The sequence below is a fragment of the Anolis carolinensis genome, chromosome 1 (genome assembly GCF_035594765.1).
Source record: "Anolis carolinensis isolate JA03-04 chromosome 1, rAnoCar3.1.pri, whole genome shotgun sequence".
Lineage (NCBI taxonomy): Eukaryota > Metazoa > Chordata > Lepidosauria > Squamata > Dactyloidae > Anolis > Anolis carolinensis.
The window spans coordinates 256,430,358-256,452,941 of record NC_085841.1 but is presented as its reverse complement, the minus strand read 5'-3'; the positions used below and the strand labels follow the sequence as shown (position 1 = coordinate 256,452,941).

Below are 22,584 nucleotides of genomic sequence, written 5' to 3'. Positions count from 1 at the left end.
GCAACTCCAGTTTTGTTGGTTGGTTTTGGGGTTTTTTTGGGGTTTTTTTTTTTTAAGAATTTGGAAGAATGGAGGATCCTCCATTCTTCCTTTGAGGAAACACAGGAGAAGTTGATTTCCATATATTGAGGTAATACACATTACAATGCAAAACGAATACCTTTCAAAAAATGATTTCCCTATATTATAGCTAGCTGGGAGAGCACCATGGAAACCGTGTGTGTTTATGTGTATGTACATATACGTCAGATGTAGGAAAGCTTCTAGCTATGTATAATTTGTTGATTTCTTTTTCTTCCACATCAAGGATTTTTTAGACCTCAAGTAATAAAATTCAGGAAAAATCTTCAAAGGTTGAATGCAAAAAAATCCTTCCTTTTTACCAGGCAAATTGAATGAGTACAATTTGTCCCAACATGGAGAAAACTATGCTGTACCTGTCATCCAAAAATCATAGTCTAAAGCCGTTCCATGGTCATTTCACATATTACACATCTATTATTGCAGTGTCCTCTTATCCAAAAGCTTGATCCCAGAGACAGAACTTCACTTTCCTTCTGAAGGCTAGGAGGGAGGGTAGTGAATGTAGTGTAATATTCGTTGAGAGTGGTAAATACATGGTCAGGGTACCTAAATGTATTTCTTTATTCTTATTAAAATAAATCATTGTATGGGTTGGAGCCCCCAGTGGCGCAGTAGGTTAAACCCTTGCGCCAGTAGGACTGCTGATCTGAAGGTTGGGTTGCTAACCTGAAAGTTGCCGGTTTGAATCCAACCCTGGGAGAGCGCGGATGAGCTCCCTCTATCAGTTCCAGCTCTATGTGGGGACATGAGAGAAGCCTCCTACAAGGATGGTAAAACATCAAAACATCTGGGCGTGCCCTGGGCAACATCCTTGCAGACGGCAAATTCTCTCACACCAGAAGCGACTTGCAGTTTCTCAAGTCGCTCCTGACATGAAAAAAAATGTATGGGCTGTTTCCTCTTGTGGAATTATACCTTCACATGACTTAATTTTTCTTGACAGTTGCAAAGTATTGCTTTTATTAAACCATTTAGAATCACTTTAGGAATACCAATTTAGTAGTCATTCATAACCAGATGAGCTGTACTCTAATGTCTCATTATGTATGACTTCAAAGTTCCATTAAGGTGGATAGAGAATGGTGATAACACAGGGACAAGTTAAACAAGATGTGTTTTGAAATGGTGGCTTTTGGTCCATGCTTTTCAAAAGCGATATTTGAAAGCAGTGTTAATTATCTTGTGTACACCACAGGTTAAAGTGGTAACAGAAAATTTCCCAGAGGATGAAGACGACACCATCACTGATTCAACATGTCAAAACCATTTGATAGGTAAAAACAAGAATGCTGAACTGTGTATTAATGTTTGTCTTCTATTCCCCTTGTACATTACGTACAGCATGGTCCAACAAAGTTAAGTATATTTAGGTGTGTTGAATTGCAATAAATTTTGGGGGGCAAATTAAATCAAAGTGGGATCTGTGATAAGATTATTTGTTTCTACCCATTTTAGCAAATCTCAGTCTCAGATGGGGGAGACTGGAGGTGGTGATGAAGAAAGGGGAGTAAATCTTTCCTACAGTGCCTCTCCTCTGGGAAAACCATCCCCACCTTGAAGCTCCTATTTCCCCATTTTGCAACCTCTGAGGATGCCTGCCATAGATGTGGGCAAACATCAGGAGAGAATACTTCTGGAACATGGCCATACAGCCCGGAAAACACACAACAACCCTTTCCTTCATTTCTCTTTTTAAATCAATAGTGCAGAACTATGACCCTCCAGATGTTTTGGACTATGGCTCCCATGAGCTTTCACCATCAACTATAATATATTTAATTTTTCTTTATTTCGGTCATAGACGAATATGCGGAGAGTGGGGTACAGTCTGATAAAAGCATAAAATGTTAAAATCTAGACTAAATGCTAAAATGCAAAGGTATATTAAAAGCTAAAATACAAGATCCTAATAAAAATGGAGGGAGGGGTAAAAACATTCAGGGAATAGGAGGGAGCATAAGAATGGTGGGCTACAGTTAGACACAGGCCTAAGAAACTAGGGGTGGGAGCATTAAATATATCTGTAGTTACAATTCTCTGATAAATTACAATGTTAACTTGTATTATCAGTAATCACCAGGCAATCACCGGGGGGGGGGGGGGGTGTAAAATTGTCCTGAGTGCCCTGGGTGTTTATACAGCAATGGTGAGATGAGACTAGTTCGAATGTCTCTGTAGAACAGACTCTCGAGGAGCATGTTCAGTTGTGTTCAGAGTCACAGGGGCACAGTCTCTCCGGATACAGGGTCTTCTGATATCAACCCTCGAGTACAGCTGATGGGAGGGCATGAGATTGTGCCAGGGTCAAGGCCCTCCTATGGTTGGGTACATCTAGATTAGTTAATTATGCCACAGGGCAGGTGAGGTTCCTACTAGCTTCTTTGATGATAAAGGTTGGGGTGCTGGCTAGATCCAATTGGTAATCTGTGTCTCTACATTCTTCAATGACCACTTTGGCTGGGTTGTATCCCATACTGAGTAGCAACCCTGGAAGAGAAGCCCAGGGACAGGCCTGTAGCCAGGATTTTGTTTCGGGAAGGGCTGGGATTTTGGTTTGCGGGGGGGGGGGGGGGGGGGCTGAGTCTGAGCGAGAGAGGGTCTACCCTAGCAAACCTTTTGTATTGTTATCCCAATACCCCCATGCATATGGGATATATTGAGCATGGTGATCAGATCATGATATGAATAAACATAACAGTTTAAATAATAAATGTAAGGCCTTCTCGCGGACCACCCTGAGAATTGGGGGGGGGGGCTGAAGCCCCTCAAGGCCCCCCCACCCCCCACGGCTACATGCCTGCCCAGGGATTAGATTTTAGTTGCTACTGCCTGTTTCTATGTAGACTGGAAGTCATCCCGCATAGTTAGTGAGGCAAGGCCAAGGGGAGAAAGGGATAATTTGAGCCAGTAGTTGAGTATGACTACCCACACCCTAGCTTCCATTTCCATGAAGTCTGTCTCTAGTCTCAGAATGGCATTGGAGACACATTTTTGTGCTTGCAGTACCAATCTTAGAAATTTAGTAGGTTAAGGCTTCTGGGAGTCTTAATTGAATACCCTTAGTTTAATTTTTTCCTAAACCGATAATTCATTTTCACATTTCTCAAGAGACTGTGTTAAAATCCTCTCATAGACTTGATGGAAATATTAATAATGTTTGATATAAGTAGTCAAACTTATTTCAATGTTTTGAATATAATAAACAGACCTGAAAATGTAGTTAAACTGTTTATCAACCATATTTTAGATAGCGGGGTCTGTTTTTTCATTTGTTGATGTGAAAAATGTAACTGACTTCCAGTTCAGAAAGTCAATCCTAACCTCAAAAGAATAAAAAGAAAATGTATAGTATAGCAAGCAAAAAGATATACAAGTATTGTTGCATCTGTCTGATTGCAGGGATACTATGTGGCTAAGGTGTCATAAAGCTGTTAAGCATATAACAGTCTGGCTTTTCTAATATTTATTCTGTTTATAGCAAAACACTGTGTTATGTGATGCACATGCAACTTGTGCTGCTCTTTTGTGTGAACTGTATGAAACAAGAATCTGAGATGATCAAGGTTACAGGATCACCTAAAGACCAATATATTTAAACAAAATTTTACAAACTTTCACTTGCTGCATTATTGTCTCTGTTGAGTGCTCTTCTCTGGTATGAATTTCAAGTAGACCACTGTCACATTTTTAAAAGTCTCTTATACTAAGAAGAGAAAAGCCGTGTGTGATAGGCTATAGTGCTGTATTGGAATTTCTGTGCCTTATTCAAGTGGTTTTCTGGCAACAAATGCACAGAATAGTGTTCAAGAGATAAATTGATTATTCTGTCTCTGATGGACTATATTAACCAGTGTAATGTAGGTGGGAAACCATAGCTGTATTAGGCAAAAATGAGAAAAAAAAAACTATTGACCCAGAAAAAAACACTTCTCTCTTTCGCCTTCCTTCCCTTAAACACACATGCATACAGAGACAAAGCACTTGAAAGTTCATTGTGAAGTTGTTATTCTAGGAACTGCATACTGATTAGCAAAATAGAAGCCATGCCTGCATGCTTTTCTAAGTAAAACAGTGTTTGCTCAGTTTTTGAATTATTTATTTGTTATGAACCAAATGCCATTGTATTTCTCTTGTGGGGCAGAAATTTACATTTAAAATTTACATTTATTTTTAAAAGTAAGTTGTATTTCAAAATAAGACTATGATTTTCCTCATTTGGGTTCTATAACACCATGTAACACAGTTTTTGTTCCTGAGTTATAGATGTCATTGCCTGATCGGTTCTATCATAAATGCATGAGAAAAGTTTATTAAACCACAAATACTTTGTTTTTGCGGGACATCTTGCAACACATTTTGCTATAGTTTTTCAATGAGTATCTCATAGAGTCTCAACCAAATCAGCATACCGTAGTTTGTAACAGCCACAAAACCGAAATTTCTGGAGTATAACAACTACTTTCAAAGTAAGTCCTGCACAATTAAACAGGAAACAACATTTTAAAACCAGGAACAGAAAGTGTTGTTACATAGTGTTATTATCCACTCTAACAGGGTTGTCTTCTTTGGAACATACAAAACTTCCAATGTGCAGTTGCACTTTCACAACATTGATTCCATCCGTTGATGAAGATTCAGCACTCAAGCCAGGAGTTTAGATAAGAATAAGTTATATGAAATCATGCTGCCCCTCCCTGATGCTGTGAAATAAGTGAACTTTTAGATTGGTTTCTTGATATGCATGTACAATGAGATCTTAGTATCCAGTGGGGTTTGGTTCCAGGTGGATGCTGAAGTTCCATTATATTCAAAGGCATGAAATGGTGGGAAGGTGCTGTAGGGTATGTCTAGATGTCAGTCAGGAGTGCTCAGTATATGGCAATAACAAGATTTGCTTTTTGGAGTCTTTTTCTCAAAAATTTACCAGCTGTGATTGGTTCAATCCACGGATGCAGAACCCATGGATATGAAGAGCCAGCCATATTACCATGAGGCATAAGACAGCCTATAAACTATACACACACACACACATTTGTGACATATCGAGTCTTATTCCCCCACTAGATAAGACTTATTGAATGAATTTGATTTGTTGTAAAATTATGTAAGTTTAATTTATTCCAGAGGATGTGGTCTGGCTGAATTTGTGATGTATAGTATGCATCTATTTATGTCTAAATGTGTGTGTATCAATTGCAACCATATCTCTTGTAACACAATGTTGAACTATCATATTTCAAAATTTGATGAAATGTTTTGCAGTGTCAAAGTTCAAGTTGAAATTTCTATCTTGGTGGAAGAAGGGATCACTGGAAACAAAAACAGGCCTTTCACAATGTACAGTGTCACCTTCCTCTTCATATACTGATTCACATATTCTAGAGTGAACACTATGAAACAATAGCCAAAGTTAAGCCGTGATGTGTAGCGTGTGTATCTTGTTAGCTTCTTCTATCAATTCAGCCAGGCCATGTAGAGATTGCTTAGCAAATGTTAAGAAAATTTGTTCCTCCACATGTTATGCAACTTTTTAATCCTTTAATATTAGCTGTGCCAGCTGAATCTTCTAGGAGTTGTCCTAAAACCTTTGGCAGGCCAAAGGTTCCTTTCCCCTGTAGTATGATATGTTTTCTTGTTCAAGAACCGGTATTTGTTTAATTCATTATCTGTAGGCATTTTGTTGCCTCAAATGTGCTTCCTTGCCACAACTTTGTGCTTCTACCATTTTAAAGTTGATGTTTCTTTTTTATTGTTCCATGTGAATGTGCATTTATACATTATTGGTTATTTATAAAATACATTTTCTTATTTAGAAACATGCAACAAGAAAAATGGTGGAGGGGTCGGGGGACTGGAATGGATTAATAGCATTAATAGCATTTCAATGGGAAATTCACTTCGAGGTAAGAGTGACTTGAGTTAAGAGCTTGGTCACAGAATGAATTAAACTCAAGGTTTCATTGTATCTCATTTGAAAATGTTTTTTGCGGCCAACTCACAAAACCTTTCTTCTGGGCCACTAATACATTCCCAGGTGAAGAAGCTATATTCTTAAGTCTATTGTATTGGTATATTCTTAAGTCTCTTGTATTAAATTGTGGTTGTCTGCCTTCAAATCATTGGGCAGGGGGGGCTATAGCTGAGAGTGTCTATGATCAATGAATTTCCATGACCAGGGTTGTAATCTAGTGCTGAAATAACTACATCATGTTATCACATACTTACATATGAATGAGCCCACGTGTTTTTAGATTTTTTTGGCTTCTTTTTAAAAAAAAATCCTAAAATTGTAAGAATATAAGAATATAAAAGAAAATAAGCACAGTTTCAGGGAAATCTGATTGAACAAGAAATAGGTACAGTGTTCCCTCACTTATCGCTGGGGTTAGGTTCCAGGACCACCCGCAATAAGTGAAAATCCGCAAAGTAGGACACTATATTTATTTTAATATTTATACATTATTTTAGTAGTTATACACTATTTTAAGTCTTTATCAACCAATCGTGTATTGATAAATCACCTCCTTCTCCTCCTGTTGCCACTTGGGCTCCTTTTTTCTCCCTTTGGCTTCTCCTTCCTCCCTTCCTTAGGCTGTAAATTGTAATTTTTAATGCTTTATAATAGTCTTTTAGAGTTTATTGAAAAACCGCAAAACAGCAAATCCGCGAAAAGAGAAGCACGAAGTAGTGAGGGAACACTGTACTCTTCATTCTTGTAACCCTAAAATGATTGAACTGGCAAATCGTCCACAACATGAACTTATATGCAAGTTAAATATCTTCTAATGGACTTCAAATTGATGTTCACTATAGTGTTTTATCACAATTAAATACCCATGACGCTGTTAAATATCATGCATGCATGATATCTAGTCACTCACAGACATGCATTCTCAGTCACCTTTTTTCTGTTCAAATGTGTTTGGTGAACCAATAGATTGAAATATCTTAATAGCTTCTTGGATTACTTCCTTCAAAAGACCCTGAGAAGACAATGTAATACATTTCAATAAGCCATTATTCCAAACACTGTGCCTTCAAAAGATGCTTTTATGGCTAGGAGAACCTTGAGTCACAAAATACAACATACCTAAAGTTATTCAGCTAGAAGGCTAGAACAAATGTCTTAACTCTTAACTTCCCAATCAAGTGCACTGTGCCATCTCTTTCAAGTCTCATTATTATAGGGCAGCTTTAAACCCTCACTCTACTAGTGCCCTAATATAATTTCCCAGACCTCTTGACTAATACATATATATATTGTCAGAATAAATCACTTTTACAAATACTATGTCTGCCAATGGAGCATTTTAAAAGCCTAATTACAGTGGGGGAGCAGCGTTTTGGGAGAGGGGAAGAATTAGCCCTTTCCAACCCAAAATTGTCACCCAGTGATTCTGCACTACGATGAGATCTTAGCAGGAATCGAGATTTTTTTTAAGGGGGTGGGGATCACTACAGGAATGATGGGAAGGGGCTGAATCTTTTATCTTCGTTCAGTGATTTGTGGTAATCTGATCATTGATCAGAAATGAGAGTGGCAGGGAATCTGGAAGACCAACTGGGAAATTTAGTGGGTTGGAGATTTCACCATACCCATGTTTTTTTTAATTATTTTTATTAATATTTTTGTGATGCAACCATACAAACTTATGGATAAAAACAGGGGAAAGGAATACATTGGGGAAGCAGTGAAGGGGCGGGGAAAAGGGGAAGGGAAGGGAAGGAATAAGGGGTGGGGGGGGGAAGGGAAGGGGAGTAGAAGTACATAGATACAGACAGCAATTCCTCAAATTAATTCATTTTAAGTAAGTTATAATTTGTGACCGGGTCCTCCTATTAATTTGGTTTATACTTTTGTTTTGAGGTACATGTCCACTTTTTCCCAATTTGTCCTCTTGACAGGTTTGTCTCTTAGTTCTTTCATATAAAAAGTTAGTTGGTCCATGTCCCTGATTTCTTTCACCTTCTCTAACCAAAGATCTAAGTTAGGAATCTGTTCAAGTTTCCATTTTTTGGCCAGTACTATTCTGGCAGCAGTTGTTGTATATATAATTTGTCATCATTTAATTCCCAATTTAGTGCCGTATCTAAGATCCCTAGTAGATAGGATTCCGGTTTCATAAGGAACTTTAATATTTTTTGGATTTTATCATGAATAATTGTCCAAAATTTCTGTATTTTTGGGCACGACCACCATAGATGATAAAAAGATCCCTCCTGTGACTTACATTTCCAACAGCTATTTGGGTAATTCTTATACATTGCATGCAACTTTTTTGGAGTCATGTGCCATCTGTGGAAGATTTTTAACCAGTTTTCTTTTAGGTTCCAGGCGTAGGTGTAATTGATTTTCTTCTTCCAAACTAATTCCCATTCTGAAAAATTGATAGGTCGGCCAATATTTCTTGCCCAGCTGGTCATACATTGTTTCACTGTCACTTCTTCTGTTGACCAGCTCAACAGTATATTGTAGCTTTTTGATATCTCTTTTTTATTAGAGCTTAGTAATTTATCCCATGGGCCTTCTAAATCACTAAAACCAATTTTTGAGTCACTGTTGAATTTTTCTTTGATTTGTGCATATTGGAACCATGAGCAATTTTTGAAAGTCTCTTTTATCTCCTCTTGGGATTTTAGATAGTATGTACCATTAGATTTCTTCAGAATGTCTTTATAGCTTGGCCATTTCTTCCAGTTTAAAATATGACGTACGTCAGCTTCTAAGGGTGAAATCCATAGAGGTGTCTTAGTATAAAAAAAAGGTTTGTATTTCTCCCAAGTTCTAATTAGAGCCACTCTTACAAAATGGTTACCGAAATTTTTTTCTATAGATCTTTTACCATACCAGAGGTAGGCGTGCCAACCTCTGCGGAGGTCAAAACTTTCCAGCGTTAATAAGTTCTCATCCCTAAGAGATGCCCATTCCTTTACCCATTTCAGAGCGCATGCCTCGTAATAAAGACTCAAGTTTGGAAGGTCAAATCCACCCCTTTCTTTTGCATCCGTTAATATTACATATTTTATTCTTGGTTTTTTAGATTTCCAAATGAATTTAGAAAGTTCTTTATTCCACTTCCTAAACAGATTATGGTTTCTAATGATTGGTAAGTTCTGAAATAGGAATAATAATTTGGGTAGGATTGACATTTTAATTAAGGATATTCGCCCCAGCAAAGAAATATTTAGATAATTCCATTGTTTTAAATCCTGTTGGATTTCCTTCCATTTTTTAATATAGTTATTCCCTAATAGATGTAAATTTCTTGCAATAAGCCAAATCCCTAAATATTTTAGTTTTTGGGATATTTTTAGACCAGATGTTTCCTGTAACTTTATTTGGTTCTTTTTGGAAATATTTTTAGTAAGCATCTCTGTTTTAATTTTGTTCAATTTGAAGCCAGCCAGTTTACCAAATTGTTTAATTTTTGTGATCCAATTATGTATTTGTTGTCTGGGATCCTCTATGATGCAAATAACATCATCGGCAAAAGCGCGAATTTTGTATTCATGACCTTTTATTCTAGTCCCTCTTAGGTTTTTATCGTTTCTAATACTCTTAATTAGCATTTCCATGGCAAAAATAAAGATAAGAGGTGAGAGTGGGCAACCTTGTCTGACTCCTTTTTCAATGGGGAATTCTTTAGAATGATGGCCCTTTATTATTATCTTTGCACTTTGATTATTGTAGATTGCATCTATTGCGTTGTAGAAATTGAAACCGATGTTTATCTCTCTAAATAGAAGTTTGAAAAATGACCAGTTCAAATTGTCGAATGCCTTCTCCGCATCGACCGAAAGTAGGGCTAATTCTTTTTCATGGTGGTGCTCATAATATTCTATAATATCTACCATACATCTAATATTCTCACTCGAATTTCTAGCTGGGAGGAAACCTTTTTGTTCGGGACCTATCCAATTTTTCAAAAATTCTTTAAATCTGTTTGATAGGATTGTAGTGAAAATCTTGTAATCCGAATTCAATAAGGATATTGGTCTAAAATTTCTGATATCTGTGTTATCACCTTTACCTTTAGGGATCGTGATTATTTCAGCTTGTGTCCATGATTCGGGAATTTTTTTTTCCTGCAATACCTCATTCATAACTTTCTTCAAATATTGTAAAGTTTCATTTTGGAATATTTTAAAAAAGGCAATTGAGTAGCCATCTGGACCTGGTGCTTTATTCCCTTTCATCATTTTTAATGCTTTTTTAATTTCTTCTATTGTGATTTCTTTATTCAATAGTTCTCTTTGTTGGTCGGATATTTTTTGTAATTGGAAACTCCCCAAATAAAGGGATATTTCGTCCAGATCAATTTCTTCTTCCTTATATAACTTAATATAAAATTCTCTGAAAGTCTCTAGAATTTTTTCATCTTTTACGAGTGGGTTTCCATCTTTTACTATTTTTGTAATGTATTGTTGTTGTTTCCTTTTTCTTATTTTCCTTGATAACCATTGACCTGGCTTATTTGCATTTTCGAAATTATATTGCTTAATATATTTTAATTGTTTAGCCGTCGTTTCTAATTCTAACTGGTTTTTTTTACTGTTCCATTTTTTCAATTGTAGAGTGACATCCTTATTCTGGGGATTTAATTTAAGATTCCATTCTAGCCTGTCTATTTCTTTTTTAATTAGAAACATTTCTTTATATCTTCTTTTATTCTTTTCAGCTTTTTGCTGTATTAAATGGCCTCTTGTAACGGCCTTAAAGGCATCCCATAGAGTTTGTGTTGTGGTTTCTTCAGTATCATTTAACTCAAAAAATTCTTTAATCAGCTTTCTATTTTTCTCAATGTCTTCATCCAATTTTAACAAATTGTTATCTAATCTCCACTTAAAGTGGTTTCTTTTTTTATTCAAATTCATAGTAAGAGGGCAGTGGTCTGATTTATCTCGGGGATGGATTTTAATTTCTTGAATTTTGGTGATTAAAGAGCTTGAGATCCAAAACATATCTATTCTCGCCCAGGAGTTATGCCTCGCACTAAAGAAAGTATAATCAAGAGAGTTAGGGTTATTGCACCGCCATGCATCGTGAAGGTCAAATTCCTTTTTTAAATTTAAAAAATTTGTTGGAAGCACTCTTGAGCTTGCATATTTTTTATTCTTTGTGGTTTTACTAGAGTCTAAATTTACATCTAACACCCCGTTAAAGTCCCCTACCAGAATTAAATGATCAAATTTTGAGTTTGAAATTTTTTCTTTTAGTTCCTTTACAAAGTGGCTTTTTGATCCATTGGGAGCATACAAATTACAAATAAGAATATTTTGACAATCTATCTCTAACATCACTGCAACATATCTACCTTCCATATCCTTAAATTCTAATTTTGTAGTAAATTTTTCGTTCACATAAGTCACCACCCCTCTCTTTTTCCCCATGTCCGCGGAGATATATGCATTTCCAATTTTATTGTCTACCAGGAGGGCACTATGTTTAGAGGAGATGTGTGTCTCCTGGAGTGTCACAAAGTCATACTTTTCCTTTCTTAATTGAGAAAAGACCTTTTTCTCTTACTTAGAACATTTAAACCGTTAATGTTACATGAGTAAAATCTCAGATTCTGAATTAATTCATTCCTGATTGTCATCGCTCTCCTGGGGTGCATCAGATTTGGGAGGATCCTCGCCGTCATCTGATTCTTGGTCCGCCTCAGTAGTTATCTCTTCCTCTTCTTCCTTTCTTCTTATCACCATCGCTCCGATCTCCATTTCTTCTACTTTATTAGTGGATTGGGTGTTTTTAAAGGAGGTAACCTTTGATCCATTTTGGCCCTTGGCTGAATGATGTCTTGCTCTTTTCGATTTTTTCCTTTTGAGTGAGGAGGGAGAGGATGTTCTTGATGGGAAATCCAGGTTATCCTTTATATACTTATCATAAAAGGCTTTCGCCTTTTCTTCTGAGGTCAACCATATTTTCTCATCGTTGTATGACACCATGATACCCTCATTTCTCTCCCACCTAAATCTAATTTTTAATTTTTTCAATTCAGTAAGAAAAAAAATATTTCCTTCTTTTATTTAAGGTTGTCTGTGAGAATTCTTTTAGCACTATTATCTTTTGTTCTTTATGGTAGATTGAATTTCTGCTGTTGTTCATCAATATTTCATCCCTTATTCTTTTTCTAACAAATTGAATGATAATGTCTCTTGCCACTTTATTTCTTCTTGAAAAATTTGTTTGGATTCTATAGACTTTGTCTATTTCTTTGTCCCTATGGTCCTCCGAATAGTTAAGCAGGTTAGCTAATATTTTGACTACTAAAAGTCTTGTGTCTTCTCTGGGCTCCTCCTGGACGTTACGAAGTCTTAGTTGGAATTCTCTCTCGTTCTGCTCTAATTTTTCTTGCATCTTCTTAATTTTCTCAATTTTCTCATTCTTCCGTTCAATATCTTCTATCTTTTTTTGTAATGAACTCTGTTGTTTAATAATCATTGTATTTTCTAATTTCAGGTCATTAATTTCCTTGTTGGTTTTCGCCATTTCCTTTTTCAATAAGCCAATTTCTTCTTTTATCTCTTTTCTCATGTCCAGAAGTTCTTGACCTATTTCTCTTTGCTGAATATTTTGTTTGTCCAATTTTATATATACTTCCATTTGGTATTCTTGTTGTTTAGCTGCCAAATTCTGAATCTCCTTCAAAATATCTCTCAAATTCACCTCCTCTATCTGTGTGGATGTTACTGATGGTCTTCTTACTAAGTTTTTGTTGTTTTCCATTTTCGATCTCACCCCTGCCATCATATTTACAAAAGAATTTACCAGTTTATCCACGTCTCTATGAGAGTTCTGCAAAGGACCTGTATGGCTGAGTGGGTTCTTTCGTATATTGGAAATCTACTGTTGTTAGCTGTCTTTTTAATGCTTAGTGATTCTTGGATTGCTGTTGTTTGTTTTCTGTTGTCTGGCTCCTTATGAAGCTCTACAAAGCTACTGTCCTTGGAACCGTTGGGCTGTTAAGCCACCAACTATTTTTTAAGCTGGGTATTAGTATTGTTAGGATATTATTAGAGTCACTGCCTTGCAAAGTTGCGGGTCGGACGCTGTTCAGGGGTGAACCATAAGCCTTTCCGCTTTAGTGAGGTTATTTCCGCCTTTCGCCACCAGATGTCCTTCTTCACTGCACAGTCTTTACAGACTCCGCCTGCGTCTGGGCAGCTGATGCAGTTGTTTACAAGACGGAAGGTTTTCCAGACATAACACAGCCCCTTTCAAGGACGACCGCCATGCAGGTAACTTTTACAAGGTTTTTTGAAAAGATTAAAGTACTGCCGTTGCTAATTGGCTTGGGATTTAAGTTCCTTAAGGTTCCTTAAGGTTGGGGAAAAGGATGGTCTTTTCTTTTCTTATTCTTAGTTTTCGAAGCATTTAGTCTTCCCAATCTTAAGCAGTAGACCTCCTTCTTTTTTTTTTTCAAGTCCAATATATCTTATTTGATTAGGCTTAGCTTCTGGATCTTGCTTTAGTTCTTACAAAGCCTCCCCGAACCCGGTATGCAAGCGAGGAAAAGTTTCTTACTTCTTGCCACTTGGCTTCTTACGCTTGGTCTTCTTCTTTTTTAAAAAAATGTGAGCCGGCAGGCAGTAAGTACGGAGCGAAGCCCGCTGCCGCATACACGATCCGCGTTCCCGCACTCCCCCGGACCCGTTCACCTTGGATCCTCACAAGGTTCGGATCAACGGGGGTGCATTGGGCCTTGCGTCCCTTCTCACCTCGATCCGTGAGAAGAGGGGAGCTACCGCTCTACCCGATCGTGAAGCGTTGGTTTGCCGAGAGCGCTCAGCAAATCCAACCTGCCGCCATCATGGCTCACCCGGAAGTCTCACCATACCCATGTTAATAGGATGGGTTTTCCTAGTACCCCTTTATCTACTCCAGAGGACTTTGTGTAACTCATGATCAGATCTAGGAGCCAGAGTGAATGGGAAAACCTACTTGCATAAACAGAATTCCACTCATGTAATGATAGATAGATGTAGTCCTTTCTTCTTGCTCTCATTTGCAGAAATAAGGATACAAGGGTGCTTTCCATTACCTCCACACTATTCCATGCATACTTATCTTCTGATGTGTATTGTATAAGGACATCATAATTGTTGACAAGCTGGAAGGTGTCCAGAGGGGGCAACTAAAATGATCAAGGGTCTGGAGAATAAGCCCTACGAGGAACGGCTGAAAGATCTGGGCATGTTTAACCTGCATAAGAGAAAGCTGAGAGGAGACATGATAGCCAATGCCATGTATAAATATGTGAGGGGAAGTCATAGGAAGGAGGGAGCACACTTGTTTTCTGTTGCCCTGAGGACTAGGATGCGCAACAATGGCTTCAAACTACAGGAAAGAAGATTCCACCTGAACATTAGGAAGAACTTCCTCACTGTGAGAGCTGTTCAGCAGTGGAACTCTCTGCCCCGGACTTTGGTGGAGGCTCCTTTGGAGGCTTTTAAGCAGAGGCTGGATGGCCATCTGTTGGGGGTGCCTTGAATGCTATTTTCTGCTTCTTGGCAGGGGGTTGGACTGGATGGCCCACGAGGTCTCTTCCAACTCTATGATTCTATAAAGGTGACAGATTCAGGGCCCATAATGACATAAACTAGAAGGTATAGCTATGTGTTAGAAATTCCATCAGTGGGAAAGACCAACATGAGTAGTGTTGTGTTGTGCATAATGTCATCTACTCCAGAAGGTTTTATAAACTCAAACTTTCAATTAACTGTTTTTGTACATTTTTATAGCCCACGAAGAACTAAAGATAAAATAAACTAATCAAGGAACATATGTATGTGTTTGTGTAGATGGGGTGAAGAGTTTCTTTTATATTCTTGTAGCCATATGTGTGTGTGTGTGTATAGGGTGCCAAGGGTTTTTTTTAATACTCTTGTTGCCAAGCTCTCCAATCCATTAAGCTCTTGATAGTAATCTACCTTACAACCACTTTCTTGTAACATTGGTTTTTGCTTTCCAAGAATAACCCTGCAAAAGGTTGTGCAGTTTAATTTAAAAGCAATCTGATCAGAAAAGAAAGGTCTCTCTTTTATATACCTTTGTGACTGTAGGTACACTGATTTAGTGAAAATGTTGAGCTGGATTGAATGGATCTTGAAATCTTCTTGAAATTGACGGTTCTTTATATTGAGTAGTGACTATAATATTTTTCAGGCCACACCTTTAGGTTTCTTCCAAAGAAAGGAGGACGAGTGAAAAAAGGAAGAAGAAATAATTAAGGGGAAATTGGATTGTCTAGATAAGAGAGTTCCATATATAACTTTACAGAATGCTTAAATAGGGATAAAGTGTTATGGGCTATAAAGAGCAGGTTCAGAATGAAATTTCACTGTTTTAAGGTACTTCGATGGGGGAAAAAGGAACCGGTGTCATTTTCCTTCAAGACTTCTGCTGTTGATAAAGTTACCCTTGTCCAGCTCTCCCATTACTTTTGCATTTAAACGGCAACATTAAATGGGCCAAGGATGGTACAGTAAATTAATGTAATAGTCATTCTTTAATCCTTGTCTGCCTACTCAGTTGTTTATTAAGCAATAAAGGCCTTGGTTAAATTCAAGGATGTTTTAATGGTGTAATGTTACCTTCGCATTTATGAGAGAGAAGACCTCTATCTTATGAAGCTACACTTGTGTTGGCTTTTTCCCCTAATGTATATTTTCATCATAAGCTGTAAGGAAGTTTAAGCCAAAAGTCATAGTAATAGATAGGTGTAAAATTAATGAAAAACTACTGAAATATCAATTTCACCGTAGCAATACAATTGTTGCAAACATTTATTTGCTCATATTTGTAAATTAGTTGCTAATGATATATAGATGTGTTTGCAATGCTGGAAACTAGGGTACCCTTGTTCCTGGGTAGTTCATTTCCCCCTTTCTCATTCTCTTCTCTCCCCCCCGCCCCCGCCCTTCCCATTGTTTCTCTTCCCTAACACACACACACCATTTTCTGTCCAGGAGTTAATAAGGTACCCATACTCCCTGAGGCTGCTTAGTCTTGACTGGAGTGTTTGGTAAGAATATAAATCTTGTTTCATCCCTGCATACAAAACAAGAATGTAAAAACAAATAAATTATTACAGCATGGCAAGGATTTGCACAGACAATTTGTAGATCTGCAAGACAAATTTTTGCACAGTTCCGTAAATGCATAAATTGTTGAAACATTCACTTTTTAAAAATATGTAATAATTCTACAAAAACAAATTAAAATTAACTGTATTTTCTGGGTCTCTTTGAAACAAATCAAATATAGTATTTTTCAGTAATAGTATGATAAGTATTTTGTGTGACACTGATGGACTCAGCAACTTTACATATTTCTGTTTGTTTTTGCTAAATAAAAGGAGACCAAACTATTAAGAACTGATTTTGTTTGTGGTCCCTTGGTTTCTTCTTGGGTTATGTGACTGTTTTTCTAGCAGCAGTACTGTCTCACAAAGCTCGTGCAGTGATGAGTTGATCATATCTTTGTGAGTAACTAGGCTGTCATTTTCTGTTTGCTATATGCTTCTAGTTAAGTTCATATAAGGAAAAGATGCTAGGAATATTTTTACACACGTTGCAGATACCACCTCCACTACCACCACAAGCCACTGTGCCTCACTCTCACTGTAGAAGCAGATATACTCTTGGAGGGGTTGAGAAATGCTCTGTTTCAAGACATCTTGTCTCAACTATAAAGGAGAAAATTATTTTTTTAATTCCACAAAACGGAAGGTGTTCTCTCCCCAATGCTCCCATGGCCGTCAGCAGGCTGCAAAGACCCGTTGATGGCCATAAGGCTCTTGTGTAAATGATGCCATTTTGGTCACACAGGTTTAGGCACTCAGAGAATTAATTTGCTATTAAAGCATTCAAGTGAAATTTCTTATACAGCGTAATCTATAATCTTCCTTTTCAGGTTTCCAGTTACTAAATTCAACCCCCAACCCCCCCCCCCTTTTTTTTCCCCTTTTTTTCCTTCTAAAACTGAATCAACAAATCTCTGTTATCATTCAGCATTTTCAATCATGATTAATCGTTTTAGCAGTGGGTTTTGCCCCTTCTCCTTAGGATTATGTCAAGATTTGCTTCCTTTTCTCAGGGCCCATCCAGACAGGGCCCAAAATACGCATGCTATTATGCTTTTACTGAAGGCGTCCAAATGGCTTCTCCGGTAAAACTGAATTAATTTGAGACAAAGCAGGAAAACCCTGTTTTGTCCTGAATGAATTTGATACCTGGTAAGACTTGAATCTTTCATAAGATCCGGGTCTTTCCAGCTGTGGGCCATGTGGATTGGTCCCATGGACTGCGACACGTGATCCCTGGGCCTAATCCACTCAGCTATCTTGGGGTTTTGCGGTTCTTTTTTGGGCACTTGCCCCCTCCTCAAAAAACCCCTAAAAGGAGCCCTTAAAATTGAAACAACGTATCTGGCTACCATTAAAGTACTCCTGGAGCCCTCCTGGTGTGTAGAAATGATGTGCCAGGAGATGAGGGGTGAGGAAGAAAATTACTCCTTTCCCCTCTCTCCTGGCACATCATTTCTACACATCAGGAGGACTCCAGAAGTACTTCAATGGAGGCTGGGTAAGTTATTTTAATTTTTAAGGGCTTATTTTGAGGGCTTCAGGGTGTCTGGGTGCCCTCCTGGAAGGTACCAGGAGGGCATCTAGACACCCCCTCAGGAAAGTGTGGTTTTTTGGACAGAGGTATAGGGACCTAAAAGCGTGCCTAAGTAGGTTTCTTAAACTTGCTTTGGCACAAGTTTAAGTGAAGTCTGAAAGCACCCTCAATCTCTCTCTAATTCCCCCATCCCTCCCCATCTCTCTTATATGGATGGTTTCATTTTGACTACATAAAGACAGGCATTCAGGAATTGGTTGTTTGAGAAGTAGAGATAGATAGATAGATAGATAGATAGATAGATAGATAGATAGATAGATAGATAGATAGATAGAGATAGAGATATATATTTGTATGTATGTATGTATGTATGTATGTAATACTGACTTCCTTAGATCAACTTTAAAATAATTTCTTGGGCAGTCTGGAAATAATTACTGTATGTCTGATCTTATCATTTCTATTTTATTTATTACATTGTCTAACATCCAAGAACCATAAACTCTGAGCAGAGTTTGAGCAGATTCCCAATTATTGTTGAGGTGTCATCACCCACTATTCATTGATTGGATCCAGATAAAACCCTTCTAGGGCACCAGGAACAAAGATAATAACAACCTAAAATATGATAGAAAGCAACTTGGTCTTCTGGAAACTTTGATGGCCGGCACAAGTAAGCCATAAGTCTGCTCTTAATGGGAGGCAATAGGTATTGCATGAAATTTCAAGAAAGGACTGCTGTAATTCTCTTCAGTCCCATAGATTTCAGTACAGTTGAGATGTAACTAACATACTTGGAACATAAATAGCATCTGTCCCCCTTTTACAACAACATGCTTTTGAGAATTCAAAATTCTTGATTTTTTTTAAAATAGTTTTTATTAATTTTGACAAAACAAAACACATTGGGGATGGGGGGAAAGGAGAAACAAAGGGAAAGGAGGGAGGAAGGGGAGGTGGAAAGTGAGGGAAGGAAAGAGAAGGTTTTGACTTTGATAAGGGAGGGGTATGTAGATAGGACTAATGGGGAGGAAGGAAGGGGAAGGGAAGGGAGAAGGGAGTTTGGGTGAATCTAAGGTATGATAGGTACGGGTCAGTTAGGGGGGAGAATAGGGGGGGGTGGCGACTTCCTGTCTTAATGCTTCTCTCTTCTTACTCTTCTTGATTATTACCAGAATGTTATTGATCAGCTAAGGGTCTTCCTAAGAATTCTTTCTACTGCATTTATTTATGGCCAGGCAAGATTTGTTACTTCATCTTGTAGCCACTCTATTTCACCTTCCTCTCATTGAATGATGCATTGGGACCAAAAGTCGTTGATATGCAGCAATATTTTCCTGCAGTTCATGTGTCTTAATTCTGACAGTGATTTTCTCATTCGTATTATTCAGGTATTTGTTTTAAGAATTAACTAACATCTGCTGTGTCTGTAAGAATATTTATTTATTGCTACCATAATTAATAAGTGTTTATTTTTTGTAACTTTTTTTCAAAAAACATACCATATAATCTAGGTGCATTTCGTGGAATGGGAGGAAATGATTAATGAGCTGTATGCATTAAATGTGTCAGGTGTCATACTGTTATGTTTCTATTAAGCCTGACATATTTGAGTAAATACTATTTACATTAGAAAGACTTGGGAAACTGGAGTCAGGTTAGGTGAGTGCTTGAATGAATTATTAAGACAAAACAGGAACATGGAACAAAATTAATGGGATTGAATGATTAAGGACAGCCGATAATACTTACACGTTTAGTTTTAGAACAGCAAGGATATAGCTGGAAGGAAGAGGAGAGGAGAAAAGAAAAGATATAATGCAAAAGTTCCTCCTCTGTGTAACAAAGAGACTATGTGCTGCAAATGTGTTTTTTATTTCTTCCACTTCCCCAATGGAAGAAAAAGTCTTTCAACAGGAACCCTGAGCGCTTCAGAATGTAACTTATCAATGTCACTCTTAATTTCTTTCATCAACCCTTTGGATAGAAATGGAGAAGAATCATTTAGCAATCATCTTATCACAGTTACTGCATTTGAGCCATTCATTTTTCACACGATCAGATAAAGGGCAGATATTTGCTTTATCTCCTCACACGCCATCCAAGGAAATCTATAGAATACCTAAATGTCTTTGCAGGCAAACATAGCAAGTTGCCAGCTGTGAAAACACTGCCAGACAAAACCAGTACCACAGAATAATTTCCCCATCTTTTTGTGGGCTCTGTGGTTTTTCTTCTTTTCTTTTTAAAATCTCTACTCCGAGGTGTTATAGTTTGATAAGAAGAATGGCAGAAGATCAGGTTTTCCAGCAGTCATTTATGTGGGCACAATGCTACATGTAATCACACATTTTTTAGCACTTCCTAAGGGAGGCTTGTTTCCCGAGACACCCCAGAGATATCCAAGTTTAAAAAATGTTTTATACTTAAGAGCATGTGTATATCCAGACATCAAAGAACAAAAACTGTCAAATGATTTCTCCTTTCTAGATTAGGTAAAAGGTAAACGTTTCCCCCTGACGTTAAGTCTATTCATTCTGACTGCGGGTTGGTTCTCATCTCCATTTCTAAGCCAAAGAGTCGGTGTTGTCTGTAGACACCTCCAAAGTCATGTGGCTGGCATGACTACGTGATATGCTGTTTCCTTCCTGCTGGAGCGGTACCTATTGATCTACTCATATTTGCATGTTTTTGAACTGCTAGGTGGGCAGAAGCTGGGGCTAACAGAGGGAGCTCACCCTGTTCCCCAGATTCGAACTGCCGACCTTTCGGTCAGCAAATTCAGCAGCACAGAAGTTTAACCCCCTGCGCCTCCAGGGGCTCCCTTTCTAGATGGGAGTAAAAGATTATTTATTTTTAAATAATTTCCCATATTTTAAAAAACATTTTGGTGGACATATTCAAAATGGGTTGGAGTTGTATTGAACACAGCATTTCTGTGTAAAATTAGCCTGTTTTGTTATGATTTTCTGCTGATTTAAAAGCAGCAGTCTTTCTATTTTGTTGTTGTTTTAAATACTCTTTCTTATCTCAGTTTAGAGTACAAGTCAGATCTGCATTACTATATAGCTATGATTACTGTGCAGGTATGGATTCATTTTCAGAGGCTTCCTAACTCATTGGTAGAGCACGTGTGTCATATATTGGAAATCTTATGTTCTATTGGTGACATCTCCAGTTAAAGTACCAGACAGGAAGTGATGTTAATGCGCCGTCAGATCTAATGCGTGCCTCAATTTTCGAAACCCTGAAACCAAAAAAAGTATTGTTGGCAAAGGTACAGGCAGTCCCTGAGTTACAAATGACTTATAGGTAAGAATGGGGGTGAGACAACAGAAAGTGAGAGAAACATATCTCTAGGAGGGGAAATTCGCTCTTGAAAGAGTTATCATGGGGAAAAGGTGTCTCCACTGAAGCTTTCTCACCAATCCTTATTTCCCAACAAGCCAAATTTTTCAAAATCCAATTATCAAAGGGACAGAAAGTGAGGTGAAATCTACTGAACATGGACACAGACAGCAAAACAAACACCACAGGAGTGTTGACTCTTCCCTATGCTATCCAGCTAAAATATAAATATTTTTGGCTGGAAACATGTTCCTGTTCCAACTTACATACAAATTCAACTTAAGAACAAACCTACAGAACCTATCTTGTTCGTGACTCGGGGACTGCCTATATATATATATATATATATATATATATATATATATATATATATATATGTATATGCATGTGTGTATATAATGGTAACCTCTGGCTTGTAATTACATCAATGAGGTACAGTCTCATGTGTTTTCCCTCCTTTATTCTTTTAACAATAAATCATTGACTGTGATTCCATCTCAAGAAGATGGAACATTAAAAAAAATGCTTGCAGATATATGTGGCATTTGTGCAATACTTTCATGTCAGTGCAGTCTTGCTTTTGTATGTGTGCAAAATAGCATCCATGTGTAATGTGTGTGTGCACACTCATCAGGGGCGGTTCAACTGTTAAATGAACTACGCCGTTGCGGAAGGCAGCATCCTGTGGGGGGCGCCATTGAGGGGCCTCTCGAGGCACTTCAAAGTGCCACAAGCAGCTTCTTTTTTTCTCTTTTTCCCCTCCCCGCTGGGAGGGGGCACACCGAGGCCTCTGGCTGGCCTCCAAGGCCTCATGCTGCCCTCCGTGGTGCTTATTATGTTGTTATGTAATGTACTTGTTATTTTTATGATTGGAAACTGCCCTGAGTCCCTTTTGTGAGATAGGGCGGTATATAAATTATTATTATTATTATTATTATTATTATTAATAATAATAATAATAATATGTCCAGGGTGGGAGAAAGAATGTTTTGGTGCTTAATTTGTAAAATCATAATGTAATTTGATGTTCAATAGGCTTTTCCTTAATCCCTCCTTATTATCCAACATTTTTGCTTATCCAACGCTTTTATTTTTCAGTGATTGGTTTGTGGGGGTGGCAAAATTCTGTTCGCTTACACTTGAAAATTACCTTGGTCCAGCCCTGACACTCATGCTCAGTTGTGTGCAACACATGTGCTTACCCATACGCAATGTGCATAAAGCGCTATATGTGCAGACCCACTGGAACAGCATACAACTGTTCCATCAAAAATTATGTCCAAGCACTTTAATAAGGGAACTTCAGATTTGCATAGCATGCCAACAGGAGACCAGCCAAAGTTTCTCATTATGATGGAGCAGAACATGCGAATGCGAGACTAGTAACTCTGAACCCCTGTTTGTAGGGATGTAATAGCTCAGTTTGTGGCGTGGCTGGCATCAGGCTGGCTGGTATCAGTGGTCTCCTTCTCAGCCTTAAGAAGCAGTCTTAAGCAAACAAGCATTGTTTGGCTGTTAAAATTGAGA

The 22,584-nt window shown here is 37.8% G+C and overlaps 1 protein-coding gene across 5 annotated transcripts in view; it reads left to right on the top strand.

The window, feature by feature from the left end:
- The window catches only part of nckap5 (NCK associated protein 5), an 856,064-nt gene that overhangs the window by 737,275 nt on the left and 96,205 nt on the right, over nt 1-22,584 (top strand). For all 5 annotated transcript variants that reach the window (XM_062975038.1, XM_062975005.1, XM_062974931.1 and 2 more), the window contains one exon: nt 1,280-1,358. In XM_062975038.1, the coding sequence (XP_062831108.1) occupies nt 1,280-1,358 (79 nt within the window). The remainder of the gene's footprint in view (nt 1-1,279; nt 1,359-22,584) is intronic.